Source organism: Colias philodice, chromosome 6, assembly GCF_061535455.1.
Source record: "Colias philodice isolate Cphi_HAF_F1 chromosome 6, ilColPhil1 Martin Lab GWU primary, whole genome shotgun sequence".
Classification (NCBI taxonomy): Eukaryota; Metazoa; Arthropoda; class Insecta; order Lepidoptera; family Pieridae; genus Colias; species Colias philodice.
This window is the reverse complement of record NC_143091.1, coordinates 5,110,763-5,136,264: the sequence shown is the minus strand read 5'-3', so window position 1 is coordinate 5,136,264 and position 25,502 is coordinate 5,110,763. Positions and strand designations below refer to the sequence as shown.

The window sequence follows — 25,502 nt, the reverse complement described above, 5'->3', positions numbered from 1 at the left end:
TAATAAATAATTAATAAAACTTACACTCAGCATATAGCATCTAGGCTGTGGTCGAGTACTACAAGAATTTAACCTTAATTCGCTTGCTCCATCCATTCAAATCGTACACTCGACCAAAGCACCTTTTTCATTTTACATTATTTTTCAGTAGCAAAAAAAGCTTTAGATGTGGTTTAGTTTATACTTTACAATAATACATACGTAGTATAATATTATTATTAATCTGTGTTAATACCTACCTATTAGCGCTTGTGACATATAATCGAAGAAAATCGTAAATTAAGAGAAAGAGGCTGATTAAATTTGTTGAATTAATAAATGGTAGAAAAAAACATATCTACATACCTATACATCCTGCCAAAATATGTTTGGCCTAAAGAACTACTCTGACTTGGAAAATATCTCTCTCGGAAAATATCACATAAAAAACACACGTTTAGTTTTACAGAACTTCAACAACTTCAAACATAATGCGGATATTATTAACTAATTAACTATTCAAACAGTTGTTTTTTAAGTTGCTATTGTTATCAGAGACACTAAAATAAGTAGGTACTGTGGTAATTATGCGGTTAAAATATGTTAGGTAAGATGTTATGACCTACAAGTATAACCTGCAAGCTGACCCAACAGAGTTTTCCTTATTTTTTATACAATAGCGAACAAAAGCTAATGCTCTTGTACACCTGATGGGATGCAATCACTGCAATCCATATTAAAACATGTGTTGTCGGCTTTTTTAAAAGGATGAACGATGGAAAAATTTATAAGTAGAACAATGGATAGAGGCTAGAGCAAGGATAAACAAAAAAGATAGAGTCATTCACAAAAAAGATGTTTGTTTTCACCTTAAAACTAATAGAGAATTTGAATTTACTTTTATATCGGCTAACAATTAGCTTTCATATCGACTGTATACTATGCGAGTGAGGGCCTGTGCTGAAGTTATGGCTACATTATTATGTAAAAATAATATAATCCAAAAAATACATAACACGTCCTCGACTACATGGAAAGACTGAGAAATCATTGTGTAAATTTGCATCCTTATGACAAGAATAAGAATAAGTATGGCCATTTGAGAAGCGACAAAAATTGTATGAGACACATAAATTAAACTGCTAAAGCGTTTAGCGTGTTAAAGTTAACCCGATCGTCACGTACATTCTATTTGATGGGCGTCAATCACTGTCCGCGTGATGTGCTCGCGACGAGTTAAACGGCTTCGAGATATTTACCGGCATAGCAACTTGGACTATCCATTCTTTAACAACCAAAACATTGGTAATGGCTTGCCATTTTCATAAACATACAATATAGATAACATCTACTGATTCTATGGCGTTTAGAGATGTATCTCTCTATTATAATTTATAGAGTAGATTTAACATTATGCAATTAATTATTTTATTTTAATTTTAACAAACACAAACAACTTTGTCGTTTATGAACAGTTTGATGATTATTTTTCTGTTGGAACTTTATGAAGGGAGATTAAAATTAGTTTGGCCATGATTCAGAAAAATATTACGGGAAAAACCAAACCACAAAGAAATAACAAAGCGTTGAAATTGTCTCTGTACTTGTTTATGAATAAAGAACTATGTATGTCGCGGAAATCATGAAAGTAGTAAAATCTATACTAATATTATAAAGCTGAAGAGTTTGTTTGTTTGTTTGTTTCAACGCGCTAATCCCAGGAACTACTGGTCCAATTTGAAAAATTATTTCGGTGTCAGATAGCCCATTTATCGAGGAAGGCTACAAGTCTATATATCATCACGCTAAGACCAACAGGAGCAGAGCCACGCGCAGTGCCGGTGTAAGGGCCACTCCTGGGCGAAAATATTGTGGCGCCCACTTGAGGTGTTCTGAAGGTTTGCACCAGGAGAGACAAGAGACTCCAACTTCAGACCTTGGCGCCCCCCAGAATTTGTCGCCCTGGGGCCATCGCCCCCTCCCCTCCGCGGTTTCACGCGGGTGAAACCGCGGAGCGCAGCTAGTGCAGCAGCGCAATATAATACAGGGCAATAAAAAAGAAACAATGTGAAATTGAAAAGATTTTATTATTTTATTAATGTAAATCTAAGAATTAAAATAAAATTAACTTATATGCTATAATTATTATATTGACTAGCACATGAACAAATACTTGTTGTATTTTTAACATAATATAATTATTGTAAAATAAATTTTATATTTCTACAGAAGTACCTAGGTAGTCTACACATTTTGAAGGCAGTAAGATAGGCATTTAATCAAAATCATAAAAATCAAATTTACTCTAAAATACTCTTTAAAATTAATTACTAAATTGAATTCGTATTAGGTACTATTAGAAAACTTAACATATTATAATAATTAAGTATTCAGCAAGATAGATTGAATTGCGAAAACGATAAAGTATCCAAGCTTAGAATAACGACTCTACATTTTTAAAACGCACTTATATGTATCTCATTAAATATTACAAGCACATACAGATTTAAAATTATGTTCAGCAAACCACTGGAATAGCGTAGTACCCATAGAATATATTAATTCTGAGTTGTTGATGAATTGTTTTTTGACGGTATGTCTATGTAGTCCATTACTTCCCAATTATCTTCTGGCTCTTCGGGCATTTGGGGTGGAATAGCGGCACGAGCATATGGAGTTCCCTTATCATCTAACGAAAGGTAAGATCGTAGAGCTGCGAGGGCGTCGTCATCGTCGGGAGCCGCCCGCGCACGCGCGTTGAACGGCCCTCCCACGTCTTCACTTGGCAGCTCCCAAATGTGATACTGCGCAGTCATCTTGAAATTCTATGAACATAAATAAAATTTTTGAAAAGTCGTTTGAAAATTAGAGAAGGAAGAAGGATTAGGAACACATACATCATATTAATATTATGACTAGATGTAGACAATTAGATACTTTACTAATCGTGTTAAACAATAAAATTATTACTAATGATGAGCACAGAGCAAACATAGGGAACATTACGTTGTACGCATTACACGCTCAAAGTTGATTTAAATAAATGCATTGGAAGCAAGTGACGGTAGTTTTATTTAAAAATCTTGTGTTCCGTTTTTATACTTCCGACTTATAGAAGATAATTATTTCCACATATGCTGACTTGAACGCCTTGACGCGAGCCACCGACTACAATAAATCTCATGCCGCATGCGCTCTTATTTACATCCGCAATAAATTTAATAAGAATGATAACGCAACATTAATCTTTATTGCTTATTAATTTTAAGAAATCCTATCAGATTTGCTTTTACTACGTCTGTAACTGACATCGTTGCTTGTATTTACAAATTTCGAAATATTCCGCATTATGTATTTTGACGGGTTATCTGCATTATCTTCTTGTATCAAAATATTTGTACGTATCTTTTACCTTTGTTTATTAAGCACATAAAAGAAGGACTAAACACGTCAAACGACGAAAATAATATGTCACGGTCTAGTTCAAACGGCCCGATTAATCTTGACAAATTAGTGAACAACAAAGTTTACCGTATATTGGTAAATCATGAGCATGACGCACAGACAAGTCATAAAGCATGCTGTTTGTTGTACCAATAACCCTTCAATTCCGTGACGTCTGACGACTTATTTAAGAGTATTTAATTTGAAGTGTCTACTAGCGTTATGTTAACTTATTGTTTTCGTAGGTTACTTTTACACAACGTGGAAATCAGATACTAAAATAATATTTGAGAATGTCACACATATAAAGCCTTGTTAAATACTTTAATACCCATTAAATTAAAATATTTATTTAATTTATTTAAAATCATATCGTTATCAGCATGCAGCAGTTGCAGATCTGGTTTTAATAGGTATTTTTCTACTTCATTTATTTAATTTGACACATCATTGACAATAGATAATATTTTGAAAGTGAAATTTCTTTAGGCGCGTTTAGAGTATAAGTTTAAGGTTGCGTCATGGCAATACCGTCACGTCATGGAGTACGGTGACGATTTTGGTATCTTTGATTCTGGAAAAAGAAGTTTCCCTTCTGACACGTGTGCTCGGCACACACGCTCTTTTATTAAATAGATAATATGGAATGTACGTATCATCGATGGACTGTAGTGCCTTCAGTACTAACAAATCGTCAAATAATAACTCATATTATTAACATTTACCTATACATATTCATATGAGTTAGCGAACCAAAATGTTAACAATAGAAAGCAATATTTTAAGTACAGAACATTATAATACCGTGACTAATTTATTATGCTACACTCAAGTAAAACCATGCTATCTTAACGATTTTATCATGTTTTAATAAGCTAAAAGCGTAGTTTGTAAGTATTTAAGTGACGCTGGTGCATGAGTTGGCCTTATCTTAAAGGCAGTTTTATGGTCCATTTGATTGAACAGAGCGCGTGAGATGACGTCCGTGTTGACAAACAATAGGATTAGAGCGCCCGCCAAACGCTTATTTTGTCTTTAATGGCTCTACACAATGCAGAAATTTGCTAAGCATGGCATTAGTGGATTTTGTCTTTGTTAAGTAAATATGTTAAAATTCATAAGCCGCTCTGGAGACATATTGTGGCCACCCAGATCTCCCGATTTAACCCCCGCTGACTTTTTTTTATGGGGTTGTCTCAAAGCAAGAGTTTTTGATACCCCTCTTACAAATTTGGAGCAGTTGAAGACTAAAATAACGACAGAAGTGAGAGCCATTTCAGCGGACATCCTTCGGCGCGTTTCGGCAAATTTGCGTGTCCGATTTGAAGAGTGCATTCACCATGATGGAAGACATCTTGACGGTGTAATATTCTGTACCTACATAAAATCCGCACTAATACACTTTAATTTACTACAGTAAAAATATTATGAATACAATTTGTTTTTTTTATACAAATTTTCAAAGTTTAAAATCGGCGCTGAGACACCCTGTATAACATTTTTGTTAAAAAGATCAATGAATACAGATAGTATTAAAACTAGCCAAATTACTTACAATATACACATTTTTTATTGCATTACATACCTACCTAAGTATATCCCATATAATAGGTAAAAAAAAAATTATCTTATCTTTTTAATATTATGTAAGTACTTAGTTCTCTGAATGAAGATTTGATAACAGATAGTAATAGTACGTTCTTGGATGATACATAAAAAGATCAACATGGATTTACAATGAAGATGTTGTGTTTAATTTGGAGTAGATAAAATTATTTACATAGAGTTATACTTCGTGGAAAAATATTAAAATATTCATTAGAATCATAGAAAATACCACTCACCTCGGGTAGACAATGGTGTTGAAGACAATAGTAATTCGTAGAACCATCATGGTGGCACCAGGTGCCGTCTGGGAAGTACGGGTCGAGTCCAGCGTCGTTTAGCTCAACCCGCGGCGCGTAGAAGCCACCGCCGGCCGCACGTCGACAGAATATAGCACAGCCCATCCACATACGAGCTGTTTAGAGAAATTATATTAATTAACCTCTATTTCCTTTACTTAAAATGTATTGCATTTCCATGTTAAATCAATATTTCTGTGCCTCCAGTGAATAAGGGAGTAAGACGAGTTATTCCCTTTGGTTTTTATTGCACCATTGGATTCAGCTCGTCAAAATACACAACATATCAAAAGGTCATATCTCTAGCTGCGTCCTAACCCATTTTTTCGAATGACCCAAACGGTATAAGTAGGGTGTGATTAACGGTATAAGTTACCTTATCCATCATTTTAGGCAATCGCAAAGGAACTATTTGTCTCGAGTCAAAAGTACCCACGAACACAAAGACGTATGTGTAGTTATACTTTTTAGGGTTCCGTAGCCAAAATGGCAAAAACGGAACCCTTATAGTTTCGTCATGTCCGTCTGTCCGTCTGTCCGTCTGTCCGTCTGTCACAGCCGATTTACTCGGAAACTATAAGTACTACAGTGATGAAATTTGATGGGAATATGTGTTGTATGAACCGCTACAAAAATATGACACTAAATAGTAAAAAAAAGAATTGGGGGTGGGGCCCCCCATACATGTAACTGAGGGATGAAATTTTTTTTTTCGATGTACATACCCGTGTGGGGTATCAATGGAAAGGTCTTTTAAAATGATATAAAGTTTTCTAAAAAACATTTTTCTTAAAGTGAACGGTTTTTGAGATATCAGCTCTCAAAGTCGTAAAAAGTATGTCCCCCCCCCTCTATTTTTATAACTACGGGGTATAAAATTCTAAAAAAAATAGAGGTGATGCATGCTAATTAACTCTTTCAACGATTTTTGGTTTGATCAAAGTATCTCTTATAGTTTTTGAGATAGGTTGATTTAACTGTAATTTATTATATTTGCTGCTACGGAACCCTTTGTGCGCGAGCCCGACTCGCACTTGGCCGGTTTTTGAATAAAGACTTAATTCATTTTGTTCCATCAGTCCTAACACTATTTTAGTATAAACGCATTTGTGTCATTTTTCTAACATGAGCATAAAGGAACAACTCTTTTAGTGTCATTGGTTCAAGTGACGACATGAGACAGTTTGGCATTAATGCCGTGTTGCTATTGGTCTATTAATTGAATACTGCACGGAAACAACACACCATACCTATTCCTTATTATTTTTAAATCGTTTTTTTCAATAAATCTCCAACAACAAATCTTTATATTTTTTAAAAAAGGTATTTATCAGTTAACTTGGGATACTAATATATTTCTGTGGAAATTAACTATTTTTTGCAATAGATATTAAAAATACAGTTAACACATTAAGTGCATTTAATGATATTATACTCTTTGTTTATATAAATACAGAACGATAATTGAATCATCTAAAAAAAGCCAACAAAAATGTTAAACTTATATTTTCTTCTTAAATAATTGGGTAAGTTTAAAAAAAAAACTCGTTTTTAATTTTTTTTTTAAATTATCTAACTACAATAATCAAGACAATAATATTATAGTCTATAATAGTCGCATAAAAAAAAGTATTTATAACCAGGCTTGACAATAATTATGAATATTGTTTTCTCCGCATATAGCGTTTTAGCCACTGTGCTTTGGTAATTTGCCTTTTTTATAGGAAAAAAATCCGCAATATCGATACTTCTTTGGTCCTGCATTTTCGTAAACATTTTATGGATACTCTGGTCTGGTACCACATATTTTGAAAAAATTGGGCTATTGTTACGTAGAGTCTCTTCAAAGTGCGTGCCACAAGTCGTATTTGCATCCAAGGCACCTTCAAATCTGTGCTTAATTTTGCATAAAATCTTTGCGGCTCATTGTATTTTCTTTAATTATCTACATTATATTGATATTATATGATATAGACATTGTTAAAATTCTATATCATGCCGTAAAAAATCGCCACTGACCACCTATAACTTTTCCTGTATTAACTGAACATACAGGAATATGGTTTTCGGTCTTCTCTTATCTCTTTATAGTGCTTGTATCCTCAATGTATACCACCATGACATTGTGGCGTTGCCACTTTTATTATCTATATTTTACGAAACGGAACGCACTTGATCGAATTTTAAATTGATTCGACGATTAATTTTCACTAGGACAATAGTTAATACGCAAAACGCAATACGCAGTTGATACGTATTTAATACCAATACTCAATGATTGTCTCCTGCTAACCTGTACAGACTAGGCTCATTGTGGTGACTGGTGAAACATTGTGTAGCATTAACAACATAGTACTGTATTATTGAAAGATCGATTAAACGTTTATTTTACAATCTACGACTTTCATTATACATGGGTAACAAAACCCCATAACATATTCGGTTTTACTCCGGACAACATCTTCAGCCACCCATCCCCTTGCTTGAAGTCCAAATCCAGCGGAGGACAATAATCGTCATTTACTAAAATTGAAGGTTTTTCGTCCTAGTATAAAAGTTGTCTGGATCCCATTTTATACACAATCTATAGTATAATACTATAGATATCATGTGAAACGTGACTTGGAAAAAAATTATTCAAATAAATCACAAAATAAAAATTTGAAACAATCTTAAAAGTTACGAAAAGCCCAATTATACGTCAAAATGACGCACAACATCCTCTTTACAACCAAATGGCGGAATTTACCTGGATGAGCCAACTATGTACTGCTAGGTCTCGACGGCTTATAAGTTGGTTCTGGATTTTGCAGCGATTCGATGGAAAATATACGTCAAATTTACGTAGATTGGACTTCTAGGGTTAAATGCATAAATACCTAAATGTTGCTTTGTTTTTATTATCTAATAACGAAAAAAAACCCGTTGATTTCATTCGTTTTTCAAGCTACGTGCATAGTTTTTCCACTAAAATGCCTCAATTGAGTCATAAAGTACACAAATTTCAAGCATAATAAGTCACATCATTTCTATAAAACCAAAACTGGCAATAATATAAGTCGTGTTGTGCGATTATGAACATAGTGCATAAGGGCATAAGTCGTTATATTGCAAAGAGTAAAAAAAAAATTATGTGAATACATTGAGTTATTCCATGAAGTACTCGTTCATAAGGCCACAACTACAAAAAAACACGAAAAAAGTATATTTATGGGGTTGTTACAATATGTGTTCCTATGTAAAAATATAGTCTAACATCATATCTTACACATACAAGCTTAAAATTTTGAATTACTAAAGATTTAGTATTGATATACAGTTTTTTGTCTCTCCTGAAAAGTGCTGTTTTTGAGTTATTCCCTTATTCACTGGAGGCACAGATTTATTCGGCAATGTGCATGCGCTAATCTAAATCGTACATTGAAGTCACCACCAAACCAAGTATTAAATTAACTATGTTTGACAAAATTTTCACGGATCTATGAAAACGTGTGAAAGCCTACTGCCAATGTTTGTTCATTATTCATTTGTTTAATACCATAATAAAACACGCGTAATCCTATCGGATGGCGCGATGTTTTATTAAGTATTTTAGGTGGTATCAAACTTGTCAGTATACAGGATGACTGAAATTATAATTACATTACATTATAATTACATATTATAATATGACGATTCTTTTATCGTGATTACTGTTACTGCTACACTAAATAGATTGGGAGGTTGATTATGGCCTGAAACCTCACAGGTGATAGGAGGCCCGTTTCCCAGCAGTGGAAACGTATTAAATATTTAAAGGGTGAAATAGAATCATAAATTAAGTATTACAGTGGTTGACACGTGAGCGTAGAACCGAGGGATTCTGGGTTCGATTCCCGGTGGAGACGAAAAAAAAAAATCTCGGTCAGAAGGCTGATTACCTACTTGTCCTTAAAGAAAATCGATCAGTGAAACAGATGTATGCATCTGCCCCTTACCCCACTAGGGGACATATTATGGGACTTAACTCTATTAATTGCTGTACTTGCATTAAAACTTCAAACTACTTATATTATAAACAAAATATATGGATAGAGATTACCGACACGTTGTGATATTATCTGCCGGGATTCCATTCAGCCAGTTTAAATTTCTCTGTCACTACATTGCTCAATATTTAAAGTTAGTTAAAAATATTTTTTATTATTAAAACCTATAAACCTAACCGTAAAAAGCATATGAAAAGAACTGTACAGTAGTAATAAATAAATAGGTACATTAATTAATTATCTGTATTCTCTGTGCACACATTATTATTAATTTATTAATAAGTACGATAAAGGAAATCGGAAAGTTATGACATATCTAGATAATAAGCTGAATAATTCTTTATTAAAAAGAAGAGTCAAACCTTTTTTTGGGTACCTAGAAATTTTAGACAAATTGTAAAAATTCCCAACTTAGTGTTAGTGAACTATTTAAGTTGGTTTTCTATTTTTTGTAGGTGCCTATGGTATCAAGAATAGTAGTTTCCTTCCTTGTTTATGATAAAACCGACATTCCTAACTGTACGACTTGTAGTAATTTGACTGTTATCTGTATCTTACCTACACCGCTTAAATGTAGAGTCTTTGAATAAATATTTTTAGTTACATCTTTAATGTCTATTTTATTAATAATCGTAAGCAGGAATATTTAGATATGTATTATGCTTAACACATGATTAAAAAAATTATTTAGTTTTCAATAGTAACTATGGACTATAGTTGACCGCCTCCTTGGTACAGTGGTTGACGCGTGAGCGTAGAACTGAGGGGTCCTGGGTTCGATTCCCGGTGGAGACGAAGAAAAAAAAATGTCTCGGTCTGGCAGGACACAGAAGGCTGATCACCTACTTGTCCCTAAAGAAAATCGATCAGTGAAACAGATGTATGAATAATGCATCTGCCCCTTACCCCACTAGGGGACACGGGACTTCACTTACACTCACTTATAGTAAACTAGCGACCCGCCCCGGCTTCGCACGGGTGCAATGCTGATACTAAATACACTACAGAAAAACTGTGAACGTTGTATATAAAAACATAGCGGCCCGCTCCGGCTTCGCACGGATATAAAATAGATAGCCGGGCGGCCGGCCGGTACCGCTGCAATTATACATATAAACCTTCCTCTTGAATCACTCTATCTATTAAAAAAAACCGCATCAAAATCCGTTGGGTAGTTTCAAAGATTTAAGCGTACAAAGGGACATAGGGACATAGGGACATAGGGACAGGGAAAGCGACTTTGTTTTATACTATGTAGTGATAGTAAATATGAGCCTTATTTTATGAACATTATGAGGCAATACAACCATTAATTATTTAAATAACTTACTGGGATCGTGAGGAGCCTGCAAACCTCCACCTCGAGAATCCAGCTCAGGAAGTATTCTAGCGTATTCAGTACATTTTCTGGCAGCTAAGTCGTTTGCGCTTACTCTCGTTTTCTTGCCGCATACCTGTTACATTCAGACATTTGCTAAAATTCACAAAAGGCGTTATAAAATAGTATTCGATTATAGCTTAAATAAACCTTCATATTTTTCAGTACATATAAAAATTTAATTGATCATTTGATGTCATTTTCAAAATATGTGGTCTAGCTATTGATGTAACCAAACTCCACGAAACGTCTTGACTGATTTCTATGAAATATGCAATTTGCAAATTGCAAATCAGATACATAAAAAATAATTTAAAGCCATGCAGCCGTTTTTGAATTACAAGTTATGTGGCTATCACGATTTTCTTTTATTTATATAGATTTTCCTTATGATCTTGTTATAGGTTATTAATTATCCATCATTTGTACCAAAGAAGTGTTGCATTCATCTTTTACTTAAACAATACAAATACAAATGAATACCTTAGTATCATCACAAAGCGCGACATCATATGACGCGCCCTCACAGCTCGCGGCGGGCGGGCACGAGCGGCGCCGCTCGAGCGCGCCACGACCGCGCTGCGTGCAGCCGGACCGGCACTCGCCCGAGCTCCACGCGCTCCAAGTCGTGCCGGGGGGGACCGTGCTCGGCTTGTATGAGGGGTCGGTGCTCTGGCACGCGCCACCGTCGCACCACTGGAAATATTGGAGATTTTTTTTTATGTCAGAGCAAGCAAAGGGGCAGGTGGGCCACCTGATGTTAAGTGGTCACCACCGCCCATAAACACTTGTAACACTAGAAGTGTTGCAGGTGCTTTGCCGGCCTTTTATGGACAAATAAGCTCTTTTCTTGAAGGCCCCAATGTCGTAATTGTTCGGGAACACCGCAGGTGGCAAATCGTGGGATAATTATTGATTTGATATCGTAACATTTAGGGATACAGTTAAAATAACGTTATTTAATATTTTGCTTCCCCGCAAGGCTTTTCCAACATACCTATACAATGCAATTTAGCACAAAACTAAACTACCCAGCATAAAATTCATATAATGAATGGTGCATTTACATCAAATGAACATAGAGCTAGAGCTAGAGCCAGTAGGTACATTATTTCGTGATCTTTTAGTGTAAACGAAAACTCGTATTCAATGTTGTTCAGTTGCATAGAATCTTTTCGAATGCACTAAGAACAAGTTAAGAATGCTCTACGCCTGTTAACACTAAAAAGAATTTGACATAGTGGGGTTAGAATGAGCATTCGCTTGTTTGATGTAAACGTCAAACACCATAACGATTAGTAGTCAATCCAGCAAGACAAGTTGAAGAGTTCTTTATTAAATATCAAATTCACAGTCACAAAAAAATCAATATTGTGTTGCGAATTCGAGACGATAGGAGTGTTTTCCGCACCTGTCGCAGCGGCAGACTCGCTTTTCATCGGCCGGAAACACCGGTGTGTTTTCTATAAATTAAATCTAAACTTAATACTATAAAGCTGAAGTTTGTTTGTTTGTTTGAACGCGCTAATCTCAGGAACTACTGGTCCGATTTGAAAAATTCTTTCGGTGTTAGATAGCCCATTCATCGAGGAAGGCTATAGGCTATGTATCATCACGCTAAGACCATCAGGAGTGGAGCCACGCGGGTGAAACCACAGAGCGCAGCTAGTAATATGTAGAGGTGCATACATACATATGTTTAATTGTTTTTATGATATATTTTCTACTTTTTTACTTTACGATTCTATCTTATTTCTCATCTTCATTGAAATCTAATTCGCTACTACTGTGTGAATTTAGCACGTTTCAATAAAATAAATAATTCAGCTTTAATTACTTTTCCATTTCCACAGGATGTGCCAGGTAAAGCCGGTCCGGAGTAATAGAAGCCAGCACGGTGTGGAGTCCGACAAGTTAGCTGAGCACACAGATTGCTGCCTCCTTCCACGGGAACTGCATCTTTGTCACGTAGCAGCACCTATAATTTTTAAAACATTTGATTAGCATAAATTAATAAACTTGCTGTATTTATTTAAGTCAGTTGGTCAAAAAGTAGCTAACACGCATGAAATTCTTTTCGCATGGAAATAAATATGCAGACTAATCCAAAGAAGAATATTATTTGGAATTAGCATTGCTAATTTATCCTTTAGTATCCTGGGATCTTTAATGTCCCTGCTACACAAATTGGTGTTAATAAACTATATAATAGAGACAGAATAGTTGTTTTAGAATAAATTCAGTAATAATCCTACCTCACATTGCTTCTTTGCTCCCCAAGTAACGCCTGGATATCCGCCGAATTTACCATGTTGCAATTCATTTGGTGTGTCTAAGTCATCTTCACTATCAAAAAGACATGTTGCCCACCTTTAAAAAAGAAACCCCTAAGATGAATATAGATATGCAACGAATATGTTATGTGAGTAAAAATAAGTTAAGTGAGTACCTATACCTATAATAAGTTTTTCAATAATAATTTCCGTACCACGACCGCGACATCGGAAAACGTGTAATAAAAATTCCAACTAGAATTATTGTATAATTGAAAAACATATTAAAGAGAGAAAAACATTGCAGTTAGACATAATTTCACTTTGGCCTCTTGGATAATTATTTCTACAGTCTACTCATTATCATCTAATTACAACACAGTTATTTTTACTATTTTATTAGTACTTATTCATAGGAAAACGATCGTAGCGAACCCTCATAAATATTTCCCTCTTGCAGATTGCACAGGCTTCTACAATGAAGTAAGCATAGACAAGCAATAATCAAATTAGTCTCTAGTTCTAATCATACCTTTTCCACTACATGGTTAACTTACTGCAAATCAGCGACGACACGTGCGCTGCAATGTGACCAAGTGGCTTCACCGTTTGTGCCTCGGGATGGTGACATAATATATCCCTCTCGAGTACACGAGTTGCCCGAACCGTCGTGGTGCATGCCAAGGCTGAAAGTATTGTACAGAGAACGCTAGTCAAATTGTTAGCAAATCATTAACTAGGTAAGTTATGTTTATTTGAAAAAATAGGAAGTCCAAAATTATTAAGAAAAGGAAAAAAACAGTTGATTACGGACAAGTTAAGGCTTCGACGCTTCACCGATGTGAATTTTTTGCGGTCGTTTAGAGCGCGGCGGTATCATGTCTATAATTGGATATATTTCTTAGAATTTATCAGAACTAATTTATTTTGCTATTTCATGCCAATCAAAGTTCTATAGACTATAATTTCAATCAAAAAATTTAAACAATCAATTATGATCCTGATGTTTTTTTCATTATACAAAGTAAACTTAAAAAATAACAGACTTGTGTCCAATTTCATGGGCGAGTATGTAGACGGAGGTGAAGCCGGCGGACGGGTAGGGTCGGCCCAAAGTGTCCGTCGTGCCGAACTCGGAAACAACACAGGCGTGTGCCGGGAGACAGACTCCCCCCACGGGAGCCAGACCCATCGTCACTCCGTTGCGGCGACCGCCTTCCTCTGAATAGAAGTCTAGCCTGAAATTAAATATGTCTCGGTTATTAATTTTGATTTTAAATTTTGATTAATTTTTATTCTGTTTTATCATGCTTTATATTATATATTTTGCACGTTTCTGACATAAATATTTCGTTCGTAGTTATGTTATTGTAAAATGTATTCAGAATTTACCCAGAAAGCAGCAAAGCCATATCCCAATGTTGCGGATCATCATCATCCTCAACATTCAGGGATCGTTGGTACGCGCAGAAGGAGTCAAGCAGTCTGCCCCGCTCCGCGTGAGCTGGCAGCTCGCGTGGTTGCGATCGGAGCAGTGTGAGGCGGACCAGTGACAGCTGGATACGGGTGCCCAAAGATGGGTGGTGGTATAGAGCTTGCACCTGTGATAAATAATAGTTACTGAGTTGCGGGTTGAAGTCCAATTAGGTATAATTTGATTACAATTTACATGTAATAAAAAATAACTAAATTAATTGAATGTCAAAATAAAATATAAAACTTACTCCATTGATGTAGGCGAGCAACATATCCCGAAGGTCGCCTTCATTGTAGTTGTGGTAAGGGTGGAAGATTTTATACGCGGACTGGTCAAGGAACAAGGCTATTTCGATAGTGTACGACGAGGGGGCGGGCTTAGACGGGTGGACGCGTGGACGCCGCGGGCTGTGGCGCAGCGGTCTGGCGTCGTCGTGCGTCAGCGGCGGCGGCGTCGCGCGGCGGATGATGTGCGCGCTGCGTCCTTGCCGTGCGGCCTCTGCGCGCCCCGCGCCTCTCGATAATGGACGAACTTCGTATGTTGAGTTCTCGGTTACGATTAGGCCGTGCTGTGAAATTGTGACAACGTTGCACTATATGTTTTTAGGCCCGAAAAAGTGACATTCTTGTTTTATTGGAAATATCTAAGAAGCTTCTCTTTTTAAATGCACGAGTAGAACACCCAGAGTTTTATTTCAAAAACACGATTTTTAAAAAAATATTTAAAATATTGGAATTTTCGCGGCCGAATGAGCTAAATAAATTCGTATAAAAAAAAATAGATACACTAGATATGTAATTTATTATGTTGCTTATATATTATGTAGTGATTACCGCCGTTAGTACACCGACGCATTCGCGTGCGGCAGCGAATCTCTGCGAAACTACTGCGTAGCCAAATATCTGCGGAACCTTAGTAAACAGCAATGTTTTCGCAACTTTTTCGCAATGCGTCTGTGTAATGGCCATTTCGCAGTTCCTTGCGAAACAATACTGACAAGGACGCAACTATTTCATCTATCTATGTGCTAGAGTGAGACATATCATATGCGAAAACCTGCCATACTACTGACAGATTTTTCGTTGTTTCGCTGCTGCACGCGAATGCGTCGGTGTACTAACGGCGTAAAGGCGCAAATTATCCCTTTTTGAAATTTTCGATATTGTCGATAGAGGCGAAAGTATTGTAATTTTTATTGATTTTCGTTTTTATTTTTTTATATTATATGCAGGCGTTAGTAGAAGCTCTGTTTACCAAAAGAAGCCTTGAACTGAGGTCTACATGTGACAAAAATACCACATTCTAACCACGAAGTTATTACGAGTTATAGATTTTCAAAGAATTCAATGTCAGGGTTGTCCTTAGTAAAGAAAAAGTCAAAGCTGTTTTTAACAATTATATATTATATCATCTATCTATTACCAAGTTTTTGTTTATGTTTTAAGTCGTTAGTTAAAGTCGATATTTTTATATTATTCAATATATTATTATAGGTAGGTAATCCTTATGATATGTAATTAATTAACTGAATAAAAAAAATATCTTAGATTTTTAAGACAATTCAATAATATCAAATTAACAAAAATTAATCTCCTTTTTGTCAATATTTCGAGCATTGATCATAGTAATCTCATTAAAAGTCAAACGGAATTAACGGTAAAAATAGTGACAACCCTATCTTTGAATTCTTTGAAAATCTATATCTCGTAATAACTTCGTGGTTAAAATGTGGTATTTTTGTCACATGTAGACCTCAGTTCAAGGCTTCTTTTGGTACTAAACAGAGCTTCTACTAATGCCTGCATATAGGTAATATAAAAAAATAAAAACGAAAATCAATAAAAATTACAATACTTTCGCCTCTATCGACAATATCGAAAATTTCAAAAAGGGATAATTTGCGCCTGTAATCACTACATATATGTATAAGCAACATAATAAATTATCTAGTGTATCTATTTTTTTTTATACGAATTTATTTAGCTCATTCGGCCGCGAAAATTCCAATATTTTAAATATTTTTTTAAAAATCGTGTTTTTGAAATAAAACTCTGGGTGTTCTACTCGTGCATTTAAAAAGAGAAGCTCCTTAGATATTTCCAATAAAACAAGAATGTCACTTTTTCGGGCCTAAAAACATATAGTGCGTTGGTACTAGCGCTTTGATATACAATTTATTTATTTAGTACACTACTTATTAATGACAATTTTTTATATATTTATTATACTTAGAAGTCACAGATTTTTACTACATTAATAGAAAGGCATGTTATTTCAGGATGATGCGACAAGCCGGGGCGATCGGCTAATCCAAAATATTACAAAATTAATTAAATACAAAAAGTCTTATTTTTAGTGTCCGACCGAACTTTCGGTTTCGGTTTCGGTTTCGGCCGAGTTTCGGCCAAAAATCAAGTTTCGGCCGCAGTTTCGGTTTCGGCCAAAATCAGCCGAAACTTTTGCCGAAACCGAAACTTATTTCGCAAGTTCAGTGAACTTAGTTCACACACGTTCACGCTCGCCTAACTTCGTTTTCCTCGGCAACGCTTTGACGGACGCTGTCAAAACGTTGGTTGACCCACGCTGGTGGAAACAATTTTTGATTATCTATGTTGAGATTGGAACTGGTTGTAATAGTAATTAATAATTATTATTTTTATATAAGAGGTACCTAAAAGAGACTGATTATTCTTCTAAAGTCTTCTAAGTACAAATACCAATCCAAAGTATTAAAGATTCTTTAATAAAGAGAAAGATCTCAAAATACCAAAACTTAAGTATTTAAAGTAACATTAACAATTACTGATTTGATATAGATGACTTATTTTACTGAGAACTTAATTTGAAAAAATAATAAAAATTAAAATTGTTATTATCAATATTTGAAAAATATTATTTTTTTATTTTATACTAGCTTTCCACCCGCGGCTTCGCCCGTGCAGTCAAAGAAAAACCCGCATAGTTCCCGTTCCCGGGGGATTTCCGGGATAAAACCTATCCTATGTCCCGGGGGTAAAAAGTAGCCTATGTCCTTTCTCAGGTATCAAAATATCTCTATACCAAATTTCATGCAAATTGGTTCAGTAGTTAAGGTGTGATTGAGTAACAGACAGACAGACAGAGTTACTTTCGCATTTATAAATTTGTTGTAATCATTTATTTAATCCATACGATTAAATAAATGATAACAACAAATTTAATATGTTTTCATTTCATGCCCTAATTAAGGCAAAATAATAGGTAAAATGCACCAAAGTTCAGTATTTTTAGAAATTTCATACTTGACCACGTGAGTTTCGGTTTCGGTTTCGGTTTCGGCCGAAACTGAAGCCACGGCCGAACATTCGGTTTCGGTTTCGGTTTCGGCCTGGAAACCAGTTTCGGTCGGACACTACTTATTTTAAAGATCGTAGTTTAAGGATAAGAAAGAAAAATGATGCCAATAGGTCTATATCAAATCGCATCAATATTTGTTCACCAGTTAGGCGCGAAATCATAATTGATAATGTCATTACAAAAGCATGATCCTTGCACGCAGAGATCGCAGCGACGGTGCCAGGGCCGGAGTGCAGGAAATGACAGTTTGCGTCCACATCCGACAGCGGCTCCTCCTCGCCCCGCTCTGACCACACGCGGAATTGCGGTGATACCAGCCGTCTGTTCGGAACTAATTGCAGGTCGAAATTTCTGGAAAACATTAACTTATTTGTAATAAGTAATTATGGTTCGAAATAGGAATACTTAAAAAGCTTACAACATATCATTAAAGTATTTAACTAAAATAGCCTTTGCGATTTTTAAGTTAAACCCTGACCCCAAAAACATTCCTACATACAAATAGTAATAGCCTGCATAGAACTGTTGCATAAGAATATAATATGTCGAGGAATAAGCCATGGAACTGTGGCACAAAATACTCCCTATGACATTTAAGACTTAGATAATCCAGGATCATTTATTTATGTTTTTGAAGTCAAAACTTCTTTAGCGGCGTTGAGCACTTTTTCTGTAATGGGTATAAAATCTTAAACTCGCGTCAGGACACGTGACCTGATCGAAAAAGCGGACGGATGGATATCAAACATGCTCAACGTTAATAATCAAGTTTTCACTTCTGCCGGCACTCCCGGAGTGCAACCCGTCTTTTTTTAAGATCGAATTTGTAGAGCAACGACTCTACGATCTATCTAATAGATTTGTTGAAGATGTTTATCGACTATTAATTCAAGCAAGCACTTCTTAGCAAACAGCGAACTGAAGAAGAATCGACATTAATAAGTATTCCATTATTTATATCTAATTCTTACAATAAGATATTGAAATAAAATAAAATCGCTCTCCTTTTTGTGTTTGCCTTTATCTTAATTTAACCCTTTTAAGATTTTAACTAATATTAAAAATGCGGAAGTAACTCTATCTGTTTGTCTCTTCTTCATGCCTCAGCCACTGAACAGATTTTGATGTAATTTGGTACAGAAATAGCTTGAGACCTGAAAGGTCGTAGGATAGGTTTTATCCCGGAAATCCTATAGGATCGGAAAATAAAGGAAAGGAAAGTTACTAAAAAACATTTTCATGACTCACGTATCGACGTGTAGTATCTTTACTAATTTATTTTACCTACATAATATATCCATACTAATATTATAAATGCGAAAGTAACTCTGTCTGTCTGTCTGTTACTCAATCACGCCTTAACTACTGAACCAATTTGCATGAAATTCGGTATAGAGATATTTGGATACCCGAGAAAGGACATAGGATAGGTTTTATCCCGGAAATCCTACGGGAACGGGTTTTTCTTTGAAAACGCGGGCGAAGCCGCGGGCGGAAAGCTAGTATAAAATAAGTAAACTAAAATTGAATTATTGGTAAATCAAGTCTCTAGTATAGAATTGATGTACAACATATTATGATTGTGGGAAATAAATATATAATTATGTATTTGAGTTGAAAAGTGATGACAAAAAACCGTAGTTTACAATGCCCATAAATAAATCGTTCTTTGTTATGATTCCGGATGTAATTATTATAAAAATTTAACACAGTGAAATCGCTTGCGTAAACTTTTTATAGTTAGGTATAAAATAACGTGTAGGTATACTTAGCACAAATTAATTGTATTAAATTTACGATGAACCAAATGAAATGTAAGTATATCACGTCTACTCCGTTAGGTACAGACTACAGACAGGAGGACGCAGGATCGATATTCTACGGTCTCAAGCGTAGTACTATAATTTATTCTGTGTCTTAAGTAGAGTTTAAAATTAAAGCTAGACTAAATACATAAGTAATAAGTTATTACCTATCGATTTATTTTATTAATTTCATTCTGGTTTAGCGCATTACAATTTTTATTTGGGCGATTAGAAATAATAATTTTGAAAACAATGCAGCGCTTTAGTTTGTTTCTTTTGTTCTTTCGATACGTCTTACTAAACTAATACTTTTTTATTAATGCATTATAATATGATTTTAATGTTTTCATGATAAGTTTTTATTTTCAACTTCATCCATCCATGGTAAAACTTAAGATCAGGTAAAAAGCTTGATAGTAATTACAAACCTTCCGAATGCTTTAAAGCTGTAGGGAAAAGGAACTGCATCCTGAGATGAATCCGACGATGATAATGCTTCTCGAGGCACCGGCTTCGGCAAATATACAACTTGTACCTCGTCACCATCAGGGTTCCCTTCAGCCTCTTGGTTTTGCAGCAACCACGAAGAAAATGGTAATATGTTCTAAAATAACATCAAGTATCACAACAGGTTGTTTATTAGGTATAAAATGTTTTTGGTATTCATTTAATACGTTGTTTCTGAAATTGACGGATCACGGAAGTACCTACCTTTTATGATTCATTGTATTAATAACATGGATACAAAGCAGTCATGGGCCGACTGACCCAAATACATACAAAAATAATTTCCTGAACCTTTTTTTACTGTCATTGAGGTAAACACACCTATATCTTTTGTAGGATAAGCATTCAGTGTCTGTTTACAATTCAAAGCTACCGTTCTAAGTAATTGAAAAGAAAGAAGAAATCAAAATCCTATGTTAGTATGTCACGTGTCTTAAATGACACACTTTCCTAACTACTTTTTAATAAGTACATACTTAGAATAACACGACACTCGACTTATTATTATAATTTCCGCTATAGGATTACTCATACAATGCATTAGTGCTTTCTTTTTCAATACAACATAATATCAATGTGGGTATCAAGATCACGCTACTGTCGTGTGTCGTGTGAGGAACTTGAGAAAAATGAACAAGGTCAATGATAATTTCGACATGTGTTCACTCGTGTCGAGTGCATGGCTAACAGTCGTTCTGAAATTGACTTGACTTCAAAAACATGTAGGTATCTCTATCTATATTTATCTTATTGTTTTCGTTAATTAACAAAACGGTTAATTGTCTCTATTAACTGTTATTCGTCGACACGCATGTAGAGCAACAATGCCCAACAATTTCATGAATTTGATGACCTATTTCGTATTCATGTTTTGTCTACGTGTTTCTTAATTAATTTAAATTATTTAGCAAATTTCGGGAGATATCCATAGTAAACATGGTTTAATTAAGTAGTTTTGTTGCTACTACAAAAGTGCTTCGTATAAATAAGGTAGGTTTCCGACATAATTATGAATGATGATAATTGAATTTCAATACTAAAATTTATATTTACGTTGTGATTTAATTACTAATTATTGGTTAATTTCTCGCAGCATCTACATAAAATGACACCTCTAAACATTTAAAACTAGTCCATCCAAAATATAGAGGTTAGTGAAACCGAAATTGTCACCACGTGAATGAGCAGGGCATTGATAAATTAGCGCTTGTAAAGCAAACTAAAAGGGAAAGTCAAACTATGTGATTTTCTATCGTAAGCCTCAATGAGACAAATAAAAACATTCCATGGTGTTAAGAGTTCGCAAAAAATGCGAATAATTAATGTTTAAAATCAATTATGGTAGTAATTCGACTATTACGTTAGCATTGCGGATGAAAGTGACTTCATCAGTCATCATATTCGAGCTTAGCGTCTCGTCGTCGCGTCGTCGCCCGCAGTTGAAATAAAACGGGGCATTATATGAATCATCGCACTTCGATTGAAAACTCTAAGTACGTGCCGTTAACTGTTGTGTAACTCACTACGTGATCCAGTACAGTGGAACCATAACGCCGCATCGTCTTATGTAATGTAATTGCCAAAATAAAATTATCGGTCCAAATGGTTACGCGAATTGAGGTGAAAGTAATTTAGACAAATTTTATAACAGTACCGTAGTATTATCAGTCATAAAATTATGTCACAGAGTATTTTTTCACCCACTTACTGTTCAATGATATTATTATAGAGCTATAACGCTTTTAATAAAAAAGAGTCATTAAATAGATATTATGTCAATTTATTTCAGACTTTTAATCTTTTTTTGCGGAAGAACAAATGGATAAAAATACTGTTTGTAGTACCTACCTACACCTATGTACTTATTAAATACAAAAATTATATTTAAGGTTGACTTAATTATTCGAATTTATGCTTATGATAAATTTAATACATCATAATATAATATGTACCTTCATAATTATTGTTTGCTTATTTTACCACGTTTAATTAACGTAGGTACAGATACATATTTCATTGTGTGGTTAGGAGCTGATATGAGGTTATTTCATGACAAATGCAAATGGAAAACACAACAGTATAAATACGTCCGAAACGATAACTCATAAAAAGGAATAAAGAAGGGGTAGAGAGCGAAATGTTAATATTAAATAGTTATTTGTCCATTTTTAACCTATTAACTTTTAATAATCACCTAACACCACAGAAACGAGAACATCAGTTTACTTATTATTAAACACTTCTGAATTTAAATATCATGGCAACGGTTTCGTTATTTACTTACTGTTTTTCAAACAAATGCGTTGACTTGAATGAATTACCGTTATGATTGTGAGTGACAGAATGACACATGTTTTTAACACTTGAGAAAGTGCATTTTCTTCAGGAACACTTATTTTATATTTTTTGACAAGGCTTCGAAAAGGCCGTTATTTATTTGTAACTTTCATGAGTTTGTTAATTGGAAATTTATTTTATCTTACTAGAATAATAGTTACTATAAAATAGGATGAGTCTAACATGCTGAGCGGAATCTGAATGCTAATAGAAATTGAATCAGTACCTACATTATCTAAAGGAGTACCTTAACATTGAATGGGATAAAAGAAAAAAAAAGGACTTTTCTGTTGCTTTATTAAAAGTGAATAAAATTAGCTCTTGATACGATTTTATAGGTAAAATAGTATACAAAGCTGGCAAATGTAAACATTTGCCCCATTCTTGTAATTCAACTGACTGGCACGTGTATAAATTTCAGTAATACATAATTATATATGGATATACTAGCTGTTCCGCGCGGTTTCACCCGTGGATGAAGTATGAACCCGTTGGCCAAGTATTTTCAAAATCTGTTCAGTAAATTTCCTGTGAAAGAGGAACAAACATACATCCACCCTCACAAACATTCACGTTTATAATATTATATTTATTTAATCCACTATTCCAATTTTTTGCATTATGTTATTTTAAAAAAAATCCATTGCAAGAAAATGTTCACTGAATTCCATTGAAAAACGTAGTACGAAATCCGAGTCTAATCTATTTTATAAAAGGAAGTATGAAATAATATAAAGAAAAACATTAACCTTGAAATAATGAGCTTTTTTATCATATACAAGTTTTTATAATAGTTTTTAAATATGTATTTGAACACTGTATACTTACACATACCACTTTTGCGATCTATTATAATAATTGCTCTATGACACCAGAATATAAATGTTACAAAAATCGACTCTATTCATCATCATCACTTAATTCAAATGCTAATGCAGAAAAATATATGCAGGCTATAATATATTACCTAAGTAATTTAATTAACTTTTCAATGTTAGCGCATTACTTAACTATTGTCCTTAGTTATCGAGCAGCTCTATGGTAAAGCAACAATCAATTAATTATTTATTGACAATATATTTAATACCTAGTAGATAGTTTTATTAATAAATATCTTCTGAATTAATTAACTTTACTGTAATTTTCAATTTTTAAGTTCAAATAAGTATTAGAACTTTTAGGTTTAATTGTACCTATAACTTGTTTGTGACTTATGTACCTAGACCTAAATGTTGGATGTATAAAACATTATAATAGGCTTCCAATAAACATACGTATATGTACCAAATATGTACATTACATACCAATATTGACAGAGCAATACGAGGAGCAATTACAAAAGATGTCTCCGTACTTGACATTACACTTGCCATGAGCAAATAGCCGAGTTCACACGTGAATAACGCTACGAAAAGCTACGGAGAGTTCTTGAAGAATTTAAAGGTCGCGATTTTAAAATAATATTTAGTAAAATATTGAATAAGTATTTAAATTCACAACATTTATACTATATATTTAGATTTCGGCAATTGAAAGAAATAAAGTTAAACAGTCCCGATCGGTTCGTGTTCTATGTTGTAGGTATTTATGTAGATTTTTACTTTAGGAAATTGAAACACTCCTTACAAAAGATGGGATATTTGGCACAGCTCTGGTGCTATTACATTTGTTATTATAGATATGTCTGCAATTGGCGTGGTCTCATGCCAAATTACTTCTCCTATGTACTTAAGTTTCGCTTATAAAATAAATAATATCTTACCTACCTATTTAACATACAAAATAATAATTATACTTATATGTACTTAGTTATTCTGAGAATTTAAAAACACATATTATGATATTTTTAATTAGCATGTACTTAAGAAATTTATAAGTTATTGAATTTTCTTTTTCATATCTACATTTCATTCAGTAATTTAATATATCAAATTGAAACAATGATATCATTAAAAATATATAAAATATAATTAAAATATAACACAAGAATTAACTTTAAATATAAAGAGCGCCGCCCGCCCTCGCTTACTTACGGGAAAATGCGCAGGCGTACCGGCTCGGAGCGTGAAAAACAAAACTACTATCACTGTTTTAACTTGAAACGCCATCGTCTTGTAACATTTCACTTCAGAGATTCGTTTGAAATTAGCAAAGAAACTTTTCAACACTTCTTTATAAAGACGGAAATATCATGCAGGTTATTTGAATATCATAAATGCGAACGATGCACTGTGCGACAAGGAATCGATCCGGCTGCTATAGAGATTAGAATGCGTACACTTTTGCCTCGTCGGCTACCGAAAGACAGAATAACCACTGCGTGCCCCTAAAGTACACCTTTCGCACCTCGGAGAGAAAGTTGGAGGAAAGTGCAGATTTTGGCTGTCATGTCACCGCCTACACTCGTCCCCGTAGGAGCATTGTAGCGAGTCATCCATCACTCCGATCCAACGGGCGGTCGCCCGCGGCCGTCTGCAGTCTTATTAACCAAAACAAATAAACACAAAGCCTCTTATTGCAAGTACATATCTACATTAAGTCCTACTGTACATCTAAGAACTATTTTTTCTGATTACGCAACTATTTCTCTACTATGCTTAAAATATAAGCTTATTAATGTATCATTTCAGCTCTTCTCATTTTTGCAATGTTTGTAAGTACGAAACTTTCTAATAAATTTTCTTTTATCTAAGTGTATAATTACAAATTACGCGTATCTTTAACCCGCATCCTTTTACCATAAAAATTGATTACAGAAAGCAAGAGACATGTGTATCTTCATTCTTCATAGACTGATAAACTGAACAATATAAATAAATAAATAAATTTTTAGAAATATAATGAAGAATATAAATTTAAAACCTAATTCTTTATTAGGTTTGTAAATATGGTAAGATAATAAATTTACCTATTTGAGGAACCGCGTAAATATAAGTAGGAATTAAGTAATACGTCTACTTACTTAGTTACTTCGAAATTGATATGACGAGCTTTTACAATATGTAGTCTGAAATAGGTAGTTAATCCTTTATTT

At 34.4% G+C, this 25,502-nt stretch overlaps 1 protein-coding gene across 1 annotated transcript; it reads right to left on the bottom strand.

The window, feature by feature from the left end:
- Positions 1 to 2,323: 2,323 nt before the first annotated feature.
- On the bottom strand, positions 2,324 to 24,593 carry LOC149487678 (A disintegrin and metalloproteinase with thrombospondin motifs 14-like). The gene is made up of 13 exons (XM_089696276.1): positions 24,502 to 24,593; positions 20,053 to 20,228; positions 17,999 to 18,170; positions 14,731 to 15,051; positions 14,399 to 14,607; positions 14,053 to 14,244; positions 13,564 to 13,692; positions 12,989 to 13,103; positions 12,571 to 12,711; positions 11,217 to 11,429; positions 10,686 to 10,809; positions 5,268 to 5,443; positions 2,324 to 2,804 (listed from the first exon to the last, which is right to left on the bottom strand). Exons 1-13 carry the CDS (start codon positions 24,574 to 24,576, stop codon positions 2,538 to 2,540), a joined length of 2,310 nt encoding a protein of 769 aa, XP_089552402.1. The 5' UTR covers positions 24,577 to 24,593; the 3' UTR covers positions 2,324 to 2,537.
- Between the last annotated feature and the right edge of the window lie 909 nt (positions 24,594 to 25,502).

What these genes read in the sequence shown, in the direction of transcription:
- LOC149487678 (XM_089696276.1), bottom strand. Translation starts at nt 24,576, where the DNA reads ATGGCGTTTCAAGTTAAAACAGTGATAGTAGTTTTGTTTTTCACGCTC. An exon ending in AGCTTTAAAGCATTCGGAAG is followed by an intron (nt 18,171 to 20,052) that starts GTTTGTAATTAC and finishes AATGTTTTCCAG; the next exon opens with AAATTTCGACCTGCAATTAG. An exon ending in ATGGCTTTGCTGCTTTCTGG is followed by an intron (nt 14,245 to 14,398) that starts GTAAATTCTGAA and finishes ATTTAATTTCAG; the next exon opens with GCTAGACTTCTATTCAGAGG.